General features: G+C 42.1%; 1 protein-coding gene across 1 annotated transcript in view; it reads right to left on the reverse strand.

Moving 5' to 3' along the window:
* The window catches only part of POLQ (DNA polymerase theta), a 122,159-nt gene that overhangs the window by 90,468 nt on the left and 19,210 nt on the right, over window positions 1-12,481 (reverse strand). The window contains exons 5-9 of the mRNA XM_064143942.1: window positions 11,688-11,796; window positions 9,704-9,923; window positions 8,122-8,266; window positions 7,876-8,022; window positions 4,562-4,774 (exon numbers count right to left, since the gene is read on the reverse strand). Of these exons, the coding sequence (XP_064000012.1) occupies window positions 4,562-4,774; window positions 7,876-8,022; window positions 8,122-8,266; window positions 9,704-9,923; window positions 11,688-11,796 (834 nt within the window). The remainder of the gene's footprint in view (window positions 1-4,561; window positions 4,775-7,875; window positions 8,023-8,121; window positions 8,267-9,703; window positions 9,924-11,687; window positions 11,797-12,481) is intronic.

The raw sequence follows: 12,481 nt of genomic DNA on the forward strand, positions 1-12,481 counted from the left end.
AGATGACAGAAGAAGTCTACGTAATCTAGGTTAGTATCAGACTAGACAAACATCATAAGAATCTGGCTATCTGGGCATTAAACTATCAAAACCTGTGCTAGTTTGAGCCCAGCTAGAATGTTTTGGTGAGAAGAATTAGATTACAGGCTGTGAAAGGGAAACAATGTTGATGTCTGCTGTACTCATAAGCTTGCTGATATGTATAAGAGCAAGAACAAAAACACAGATAACAAAGTCGCTGTCTAGCTGCACGTCTCTCTCTAACCTAACCTGCCGTCTGTGTGACTAAATCCATCTGCTTCCTAACCCCCCTGGCTGACACTCAAACTTATTTTAAACATAAGGCAAGATCTGGTGTAAGGTAGAGGAGTGGGAAGAAGGTGGAAGGGTGGTTGAGAGCCCCTCCTGGGGACTCAGGTTTCTGGGAGGGCTGTTGTGTTTCTGTATTACCTTTCAGCTTGTATATTTCTGTCTATAAATGTATATATTGTAAAAGTCTGCTTGTATATTGTGCTACTGTCTTGGTTCTAGTTTAAATTTCCAGAGACTGAAATAAATTTGATAGAACCAATAACAACTTTTATAAAGTGCCCTTTACTTTCCCCCTTTATTTTCCCAATGAAAGGGATTAGATGTGGAGAGAGGAAAGGTAAGCACACCCAAATAAATGAATCTCACTCGATTTGGAAGTTAAAAAAAAAGTTTAACAATAACTTAAAAAGGTATCTGAGGTAGGGAATATACAAAAGGTATAGGGAAGGGAAAGCAAATACAAAAGCAATAAATACAACCCGATTGTGAGGGTGATGGCTTTGTCTGCCTCATGGGTGATGGCCACGTAGTGAAACAAAAGAGAAACCAGGAACTGATGGTAATGCTGGTATGCAGGGAGCAGGGAGTGCAGAGGGGTGCAGAGACAGGAAGTCCCCCTGGTTTTATGGATCTTTGGACAGGAAAGGGGAGTGGGCTAACCATCACCTGGTGGTGTTCAGACCCACCCATGCGGAGGGATCAAGACCACCTAGGGTCAGGTTCAGGGTTACTCTCCCTGAAGTGTTAACCCCATACAGCTAAACTGTAAATATAAAGCTTCATTCAATTTCTAGAGCCGCTGAGTCTAGTCTGGGTGATTTTCCAAAGTGTGGGTAGGCGGGGAACACCCAAACCATCACAAAAGAAAAAAATAACTTTTATATTTCTAGGTTTTGTTCACTATTATCTATTTCACTTTGGAAACAACAGTTTTGATGAATGCAAAAATAATCCAATTTCAGTTTCCAAAATGTTGTTTTTTCTTACAATCGTAGAATCAAGCAGGTTGGAAGAGACCTCCAAGATCATCCAGTCCAACCTAGCACCCAGCCCTATTCAATCAACTAGACCATGGCACTAAGTGCCTCATCTAGGCTTTTCTTGAACACCTCTAGGGACAGTGACTCCACCACCTCCCTGAGCAGTCCATTCCAATAGCAGATTGTGCTAGTTTGACCCTAGCAGGGATATTTTGGTGAGAAGAATTAGGTTATAGGTTGTGAAAAGGAAATAATGGTGATGTCTGATGCACTCATAGGCATCATCGAGAAGATAAACATAGATAAAGGATTTCCTTTCTGGCTTTGGCTGCCTCCCTTCTCTCTCTAACCTGCTGTCTGTGTAACTAATCCATCTGCTTCTTAACCCCCCTGGCTGATTCTCCAAAATCACATTGAACATAAGGCAAACTCTGGGATAAGGTAAAGGGGTGGAAAGGAAGTGGAAGGGTGGTTGGGAGACCCTCTTGGGGACTCTGGTTTCTGGGAGGGGTGCTGTGTTTCTGTATTACTTTTTAACTTGTCTGTCTATAGCTGTATAGATTATAAGTATCTGCTTGTATATTGTGCTAAGCTGTGAATATAGCTTCATTCTTCAATTTCCAGATTGACTGAGTCTAGTCTGGGTGATTTTCCTAAGCATAGAGGGGCAGGTAGCACCCAGATCATCATACACTTTCCATCACATCAGGAAAAAAACCCAAACATTCAAAACATCAAAACTTGAGACAATACAACACTACAATGTTGAGAGAGGAAGAGGTAATCAACCCAACAGCACTTATCTTCCATTTGTCAGCTGAATTTTATATCCACATAAGGCGTTTTTTTCCAGATGAAGTTGCTGACCTCCAGACTCCCTACTCTGTGGAAGGGTGTGATGATTTGGGTTATCCATCCACCCACACTTAAGGAAATCACCCATACTAGACTCAGCCGAGCTGGAAATTGAAGAATGAAGCTTTATAGTTACAGCTTAGCACAATATACAAGTAGGTATTTAAAAGCTATACAGCTATAGACAGAAATAGACAAGTTAAGAAAGATAATACAGAAACACAACAGCCCTCCCAGAAACCAGAGTTCCCAGAAGGGGCTCCCAACCCTCTACCTTACGCCACACTTAGCCTTGTGTTCAAGGTGAGTTTGGAGGGTTGGCCAGGGTGCGTAGGAAGCAGACGGATTAGTCAGGCAGCAAGTTAGGTCAGAAAGAGAAGTTCAGCCCAAAAGCTAGACAGAGACTCTACTATCCATGTTTGTGAAGGATTAGCAGGTTAGAGAGAGAAGTGCAGCCCCAAAGCCAGAGAGCAAACTCTCCTATCTGTTTGAGTTCTTGTTCTTACACTTCTCAGCAAGCCTCTGAGTGCAGCAGACATCACCATTGTCTCCTATTCACAGCCTATAATCTAATTCTTCTCACCAAAATATCCCAGCCAGGCTCAAACTAGCACAAAGGGTCAAATCATCATAGAATTATCATAGAATCAACCAAGTTGGAAGAGACCTCCAGGATCACCCAGTCCAAGACTCTGTGGCATGGAAAAAAGAACATCCATGAACAAAAAGTACATTCATGAAGCTCATCAGCATAAAATCAGCTGCTTACTGTGCAAAACACAGTTACTTCAGAACTGTCAAAAAAAAGGTACTAATTATGGTAACTTGAAAGGGGAAAAAAACAACACAAAAAAATTACAAGGAATAATGTGATTTTACACTTGCCAGCTACACTCAAATGAGAAAGTCTGGAAAATTTCAACATACAGCATACAGCTGCCCTTTTCTTTAACACATAGGGATAGCTCACAGAGATACAGGTCACAAAATGCTCCGTTGCTATGCTACTCTGGCAAAAATAGAATGTTAAACGTAAGAACAGTCTGCTTATACTGAGTTCCAGCAAGCACCAATCAAAGAATCATTAGGGCAAATCCCACTTCCCACTTCTGCTGAACTTGTCTTTTCTACTGTGTTTAATACTTGTGTTTTCCAAGAGTCATTCATGCAGATAAATTTCCAGTGCAAATCAAAATAACAGGGAGGGTGATTTTGTTGGACACCAGTTATGAAGACACCATTTTATGTATGAATAACTGCCCCTGCTTCCTTGTCTCTGTTACATTATTGCTTTTTAGATCCATAAAAGTTATGTTTAAGTTTAGTGGAATTTAATAAATACATATCAAAACTCCAGACACAGAAGTTCATCAAATTGCAGTTGTAGGCTTTAAATTCTGAGCCAGCAGTGTGCACTTGCAGCCCAGAGGGCCAACCAAAGCTTGGGCTGCATCAGAATTATGGCCAGCAGGCCAAGGGAGGTGATTCTCCCCTTCTACTCTGCCCTGCTGAGAGCTCACCTGGAGTACTGCATCCAGTTCTGGAGCCTCCATTACAAGAGGGATGTGGAGATGCTGGAGTGTGTCCAGAGAAAGGACACGAGGATCACCAGAGTGCTGGAGCACCTCTCCTATGAGGACAGACTGAAAGAATTGGGGCTGTTCAGTCTGAAGAAGAGGAGGCCTCCAGGTGACCTTCTTGTGGCCTTCCACTATCTGAAGGGGGCCTACAAAAAAAGCTGGGGAGGGACTTTTTTAGGCTATCAGGGAGTGACAGGACTAGGGGAAATGGAGTAAAGCTGGAGGTGGGGAGATTCAGACTAGAGGTGAGGAGGAAGTTCTTCACCATGAGAATGGTGAGAGCCTGGAATGGACTGCTCAGGGAGGTGGTTGAGGCCCCATCCTTGGAGGTGTTTAAGGCCAGGCTGGATGAGGCTGTGGGCAGCTTACTCTAGGATAGGGTGTCCCTGGGCATGGCAGGGGGGTTGGAACTAGATGATCCTTGTGGTCCCTTCCAACCCTGACTGATTCTATGATGCTTACATTTTAGGTTCATCCAATGTTAGTTTACTGTAAATTTTCTCACTGAAACTCTTTAGTAAATTGAAAATGGATCACAGAATTCAGGCAAATGAACCATCCAGCTTTAGAAGCCAACACAAATTCAAAGGAGGAAATAACCCCTTCCTGAAACAACTGACACGTAAACACCAAACTAAGTGCTATGAAGTGAAAAGAACCACCAGGGAATTACAACTTCTACTCCATTAATACCAAACAAATTCATCTTGATTAGCTTAATCACACTGAATACCACAGGAATTCATCGTGATTAGTCACTAATTGTGAAGCAGTGCCCTGGATTTAATTAGGTTAACACCATTCTCAGAGAATGTTGATAAAGCCTCCGCTTACCCTCTGTGTCCACTCCTTTCCTGCCAGCCCTTCCAGCCATCTGCTTATAAGTGACAATGTCCAGCAGTTTGCCACCAAACACAGGAGTACGTATAATGACTCGGCGTGCAGGCAAATTCACTCCAGAGGAGAGCGTGGAGGTTGCTGCTAGAACTCTAATCAAGCCCTGGCGAAAGGCTCCTTCAATGATGTCTCGTTCTTCAAAAGTCAGACCTGAGGAGAGATGACTTTCAGCCAACCTAGTAACAATGAAAGTGCATTTAAGAGCTGATAATATTCATAGAAGCACTGAATCGTTTCAGTTGAAAAAGACTTTTAAGATCATCTAGTCCAATCAGTATCTAACTACCAAGTTTGGTGCTAAACCACATCCCTCAGCATCACATCTCTGTGCCTTGTCTGTCAAGCAATAAACAAACTTAATGAACATTTTGCCACACAGTATTGGAATAGGCTGCCCAGGGAGGTGATGGAGTTACCATCTCTGGAGGTGTTCAAGAAAAGCCTGGATGAGGCACTTAGTACTATGGTCTATTTGACTGGATAGGGCTGGGTGCTAGGTTGGGACTGGATGAGCTTGGAGGTCTCTTCCAACCTGGTTGATTCTATGAATAACATTTGCAACACTATATCAGTTAATTTTTTTCCAACCAACAATGAAGCAGAATTTCACCATTAAGATTTTATTATTGACAGTAAAAGGATGTAGTAATTTGCTATCCTGCCTGTGGCACTGTTCTTTATTATTTCCATTCTAAGTTACAGGTTTAATACTTATCTTTCTACACCTCCTTAGGAACTTCAGGTCAATTTTACTCAAGAAAGAAATTCACAATCTACAAGCATCTGAAGTCACTGGCTGGTAGGAACCACTGGAGATCATCCAGTCCAATCCCCCTGCTAATAGAGGTTCTTCCAGAGCAGGTTGCTCGGGAACATGCCCATTTAGGTTTTGAAAGTCTCCAGAGGAGACTCCACAACCTCTCTGGGCAGCCTGTTCCAGCACTCTCATAGGAAAGAAGTTTCTCTGTAAATTCAAATGAAACCTCTTGTGTTCTAGTTTGTACCTACTGCCACTTGTCCTATCACTGGAAACGACTGAAAAGAACCCATCCTCCTGACCTCCAGTTCAATCTTTTCTTCTCCCAGCTAAAGAGCCACAGGTTTCTCAGCCTCTTCTTGTAAGAGAGATGCTCCATTTCTCTCACCATCTTCATAGCCTTCTATTGGACTCTCTCCAGTAGTTCCCTGCCTCTTGAACTGGGGAGCCCAGAACTGGAAACAGTGTTTCAGGCATGGCTTCACAAGGGCAAAGTAGAGAGGAAGGAGAACCTCTCTTGACTTGCTGACTACACTCTTCTTACTGGACCCCAGAATACCATGGCCTTCTTGGCCACAAGGGCACATGGATGACTTATGGTGAACTTATTAACTACCAACACTCCCAGGTCCTTCTCCTCAGAGCTGCTTTCCAGCAGGTCAACCACTAATCTGTACTGGTGCAGAGGGTTATTCCTTGACAGGCACAGGAGTCTACACTTGCCCTTTTTGAACTTCATGAAGCTGCTTATTCAATGCCATAGCTACTGTTCTCTCTTCCACAGTAAATCTTTTCTCTCAGTGGATCAACAGGTGACACACACTATTAAGTAAGACACACCTACTTAAGTAAGAAATAGAACATACAAGCCAACAGCATTCTGGTCTGTATCAAAAACAGCATGTCCAGCAGTAGGGAAGTGATCATTCCCCTATACTCAGCCCTGGTGAGGCCACAGTTTGAGTACTGTGTTCAGTTCTGGGCACCACAGTATAAGAAAGACATTGAGCTCCTGGAGCACGTCCAGAGAAGAGCAACAAGGCTCTGCTGAGCGGTTTGAAGGGCATGTCATATGAGAAGCAGCCGAGGACTGTAGAAGAGAAAGCTGAGAAAAGATCTTATTGCTCTCTACAACTACCTGAAAGGAGGCTGTAGTGAGGCTAGTGTTGCTTTCTTCTCCCAAGCAACTGGCAAGAGGACTAGAGAAAATGCGCTTAAGTTGTGTCAGGGGAGGTTTAGATTGGATATTAGGAAAGTTTTCTTTACTGAAAGAGTGGTGAGGCATTGGAACCGACTGCCCAGGGAGGTAGTGGAGTCACCATCCCTGGAGGTGTTCAAGAAGCATGTAGAAGTGGTGCTTCAGGATATATTTTAGTAGTCAGTCATTGGGTTACGGTTGGATTCAGTGACCTTAAAGGTCTTATATATGAAACAAAAGATCTAGCAAGAAGTATTCATGGCACTTGCTCCTTTTATGATTTTAATCATCTTTATAAATCTTCTATTTACGCATCTATTTCAGTGTTAAGCTGAGGAAAACTGCTCTGAAATACTCTGGCAGCTTTAGTGAATATTTGAAAATGTTTAGGCATTAGCAAGCCAGCTAATTTTTCAGGCATTTCACACACAAAAAGTAAGTTGTATTTTAAAAGTTGCTGTTATCCAGCACAACAAAGATAAGATTTACCACCATGATGATAAATCACGGTGATAAATATGATAGGCATGATAGGCATTCATCTTTTCTCCCTAATAACAAGTGACAGGATGAGAGGAAATGGCCTCAAGTTGCATCAGGGGAGGCTTAGATTGGATATTAGAAGACACTTCTTCACCGAATCATAGAAGAAACGAGGTTGGAAGAGACCTCCATGCTCATCCAGTCCAACCTATCACCCAGCTCTATCCAATCATAGAATCAGCTAGGTTGGAAGAGACCTCCAAGATCATCCAGTCCAACCTATAACCCAGCCCTATCCAGTCAACTAGACTATGGCAACACATGCCTCAGCCAGGCTTTTCTTGAACACCTCCAAAAATGGCAACTCCACCACCTCCCTGCCAATCACTCTCTGGCAACAACTTCCTCCTAACATCCAGCCAAGACCTCCCCCGGCACAACTTGAGACTGTGTCCCCTTGTTCTCTTGCTGGTTGCCTGGCAGAAGAGACCAAACCCCACCTGGCTACAGCCTCCCTTCAGGTAGTTTTAGACAGCAATGAGATCACCCCTGAGCCTCCTCTTCTCCAGGCTAAACAACCCTAGCTCCTTCAGTCTCTCCTCAATAAAACTGAGTGAAATTCAATAAAATAAAAATTAAAGAAGAATAAAAGAATTTCAAGTTTGCTTCTAACTCTAAGATACTCTAATTTTAATAGAGTTATAAGCTACAGAAAGCTTCAAAAAGCAACTAACAACTTCCTGCTAACTACAGCAAAATGAACCTATGTTTCTTGAGCATGACAGAATTCAAATTCAAGATACTCAGGAATACCTGCATGATGAAATGCCACTCCCCATGGCAAAGTACGTTGGAGCACAGAGTCCAGGCCTGAGATAGAATGTTTTAGCTGATCCAGAACCTCTTCAATCCCTTCTTTGTCCACAATGGTCTGGGCATGGGCTGAGTTTTTTGCAGAATCTTGAGAGAGAAAATATTTTTTATAGTTTCTATTAAAATGAATGTTTAATTAAAAGGCACTGTGCAGAGTACAGTACACTATTACTGTATTCCTCTTACTCTCAGCCTGTTGCAAACTGTAGAATTCCCTGGCAATGATGTCTGCAAGCTTCTCGCACCAGTTCTTGGATGGACAGAAAAGCAGGACTGAATGGCCATCACAAACAGTCTCATAACAGAGGCTCACAACATGGTCTTCATCTCCCTGAATTGAAACAACACATTTTCAATGCACTCTCATACTGAAGGGTGTTGGCAAATGCTGTCATTTTGCTATGGCACAGTAGGAATCTTCTACTTCAAGTCAGAAGGAGGAACAAAGAGGACAAAGCACTGTCATATTAATTTCTGCTCTGCTTTAGGAAGTCCAAGCACTAACGTAACCACATTGTTGAGGAACAGCTCTAGACCTCAGGTTTTAAGGCCTGCTTTCATTAATCTGTTTCTGAATGCAGGGCACACAGTACCCACAAACAAAAGGAAAAAAAAATCACTGCAACCTCCATGTCACAGCTAACAGCAATGAGAAAGAAGTGAGAGAGCCCTGAGGGAAAATAGCCTTCTACAGTAACAAAAGAAGACTTATCAACTAAGATGTCTGACGTAAAAGCATGAGATGCAGTCATCTAAGCATCCCCAATAAGATACATCCACATAGCACTGCTGACCAAAGACTGCAAGTGTTTAGGGCACAGGGGAAAGCTTTTATGGATACTTACAGAGGCATGCATGCAAAACTCTACTCTTTACAGCTTGCCTTTTTGGTTTTAAGATCCTAAGAGTTCCTGCAACTGATCTGTCTTGCTTGGCAAAGCCAGATTCTCTTCCAGCAAGCAGCCCAAAGGAGGAAGAGAAAAAAGTTAAGCATACAGTAAGAAATGAAACATACTAAAATGCAAATTAAAACAAGGGACCAATGGCAGGAACTGCACATACACATCAAAAGCTCAGTGAGGATTCAGCCAAATCCAGCACAAGTGCTGTGGTCATCAAGCTCCTTGCTTGGGCCAGTTTGAGGCTCAGAAGTCTGAAGATCCAGTGATAGATTTCATTTTTCAATGTGGACACATAAAAGCAAGATGTTCTTGAAACAAACATTTCCTTCTGTTCCTAGGAACCTTTTTGTTTGCTGTGCCACTAAGCTATCAACATGAGAACGTTTGTGCACAAGGAGAAGTGGGTGCAAAATATTCTAAAGCACTGCTGGCATTCAGCCCGTACTGTCCAGCTACTACTCTAGTATTACACGGAGCAGCTGAAGAAGTGCGATGAGAATTCACCCTTCAAAGACTCCACAGAAAAGGAAGCTACAAGCAGGAAGTGCAAATTTCACATTTCTACTCCTTTGGTTCTTCCAAATCACTATAGGATGTTACTCCTTAACTTTTTACAAGCTTTTCAAGTGCACACCAGTCCTAAATACTGAAAACAGATTCAGAACAATCAGGATAGACATCTGCCTTCTAATCATTGACAAAACTGAAATCATTTAGCAGTTTCAACAACAGCTTGAGCATAGAAGCTATGAAGTACACAATGCTGTCAGGAATGCCATCAATTAAAAGAAAATCAAAAGCAGAGCAGTAGCTGTCTTTTTGACTTTAGCTGTACAAAAAGCTGCTACTGCTCAAAGTTTTATTACCTTCAGTTGGAGCTTGGGCTGGAATTCTCGCACTAAGTTCATGGAGGAGTCATAAATGCTGCTGCCAATTTTCACCCACTCCTTGAGAGGCACAGGGCGAAAATCTGTACAGTAGAGCTCTGCATCTAACCATGAGGCTAGAAGTCCCAAGTTAGGGAGGGTAGCACTCATGCCTACTATCTGTATCCCACTAAAACCAGGACTGGTTGTCTTCACCTGTCTGGGGGTGGTTGAAAGAAAATGAAAGTTAGTGCCACCATGAGCTACTGTACTGGAAAATGAGATTCAGAAAAATTAACTTAATCTACTTCCTTCCGAAGTCTAAAGTTTGCAATTTTACTTTCAGCCTCTGGAAAAAGAAACAAGCCATATTCTATTGATTGGACAGGGCTGGATGATAGGTTGGACTGGATGATCTTGGAGGTCTCTTCCAACCTGCTTGATTCTATGATTCTATTATTAACAAAAATGATGTCAAGTTAAGCATTGGTAACAGAGAAATTCATCTTCTTATTACTTTGAACCTAAAATTTATGCTTCTTCCAGTAAGACAAACTGACTACATATGTGGAGATACTGAAAACAAATAAATAAACTATTTCCTTGCCATTAATAAAAACAGTGGGAAAAAGCAATAGCCCAGTCTCCACTGCAGCCGTTCTAAGATGAAACGCCTTACTTAAAATACTTTCATTTGTTTCAATTTCAGGACAAGTAATACTAGACTAAGGTCTTCCTGGGAACCAAAACCCATATTTCATCAAAGAAAGCAGCTTCCAGTTCCCAAAACCAGCAGCTTCTACTAAAGGCAGCAAGAAGCAGTGGACTCTTAGCAGACCTGAAAACACAAACCGTTCATTTAGATACGCGAATGTATAGTTTAATTCAGGCTTTTACATCCACACAATAGGGAGACTTTTTTATGCTCCTAAGCCCGCATTTAAAAACTATTCATTGGAATTGCACTGATCCACAAATTGAGACTTTAAAAATAAAACTGTCTGATAAATAAGCTCAGAAAGTCTGAAACTTCTTAGAAGATCCTGGTTATCTTCACAAAGACAAGACAGAGGAAATAAGACTAGAAGCAAGAATTAAAAAGGCTAGACACTGATGAGAGAGATGTGGAGAAGAAGACTCTTATTCTGCTAGTTTGAGCCTAGCTGGGATATTCTGATAAAAAGAATTAGATGATAGGCTGTGAAAAGGAAACAATGGTGATGTCTGCTGCACTCAGAGGCTTGCTGAGATGTGTAAGAACAAGAACACAAACAGATAGGAGAGTTTGCTCTCTGGCTTTGGGGCTGCACTTCTCTCTCTAACCTGCTAATCCTTCTGCTTCCTAACACCTCTGGCCAACCCTCACCTTGAACGTAAGGCAAACTCTGGGATAAGGCGGGAAGAAGTTGGAAAGGTGGTTGGGAGCCCCTCCTGGGGACTCTGGTTTCTGGGAGGGCTCTTGTGTTTCTGTATTACCTTTTTAATTTGTCTATTTCTCTCTATAGCTGTATAAATTGTAAATACCTGCTTGTATATTGTGCTAAGATGTAAATATAAAGCTTCATTCTTAAATTTCCAGCAGCTGAGCCTAGTCTGGGTGATTTCATAAGAGTGGGGGAGGATCTTTAAGCATTTTTTAGCACAGCTTCATCTAGGCTGCAGATTACTGGAATATCCCCCTAAATCTTCTGATCAGTTGACCACTAAAAAGTTAACAGTGTGACCACTCCTCTGCAATCCCTAAACATTTGAGTAGGATAAATACTCCATTCCATGACTCATTAAAAAAATTAAGCAGGACAAATCATTGAATCAAGCAGGTTGGAAGAGACCTCCAAGATCATCCAGCCCAACCTATCATCCACCCCTATCCCGTCAACAAGACCATGGCACTAAGTGCCTCATCCAGTCTTTGCTTGAACACCTCCAGGGATATAATTCATGCATCCATAATTCAGTATTACAGGACAAACATCCTACGTACCGTTTGGCAACCTTCTCTGTAACATATCTAACTTTGGTCAGAAGGAGTTCCAGCAGATATCCTCGATGAGAGTCTCCCAACATGTGCAGCTCATCCACAACCACCACCCCTGATAAAGAAAAGCACTCAGGTTAAATCTCATAAACCCCAAAACAGAATAGATAGCCTCAAGCCATTCAGATTCCACATTAAGAACTGAAACATGTATTGACAAATACAGGTGTGCTTAAGAACACCTCTATGGCTTCCTTTTGTCACTGATTCTTCTGAAAAAGACAAATCACAACCAGTGCCATGACATTTTACACCTTCCATGACCTCACACACATACACCATCAACTTTAAAGAAGAAAAAAAAACCAGTGTAAAATCTTAACCCTCTTGAGGGAGTGGTCTTGACCCTGACCCTAGGTCCTCCTGACTCCTCACTGGGGGTGGGTCCAAAAACTACCACGTGTGGTGCTTAGCCCATTCCCACTACCCCATCTATTCCCCCTATAAAAACAGAGGAACTTCCTCTTTCTCTCTCTCTCACGCTGCCTCCCTGCTTGCCAGCATCACCATTCTGTTTCCTGCCACTCTTTGTTTTATCATGTGGGCATAATCCATGAGACAGACAAAGCAGTTGCCATCAAATCTGTATCTTGTTTTTCCTTCCCTATATCTTTTTTGTAACTTTCCTACCTCAAATAGGAAAGTTACAAAACTTTCTTCTTTTAACTTTCAAATCGAAGTGAGATTTGGGTGTGTTTTACCTTTTCCACTCTACATCTAATTCCCTTTCTTTGAAAAAA

Source organism: Pogoniulus pusillus, chromosome 5, assembly GCF_015220805.1.
Source record: "Pogoniulus pusillus isolate bPogPus1 chromosome 5, bPogPus1.pri, whole genome shotgun sequence".
Taxonomy (NCBI): Eukaryota; Metazoa; Chordata; class Aves; order Piciformes; family Lybiidae; genus Pogoniulus; species Pogoniulus pusillus.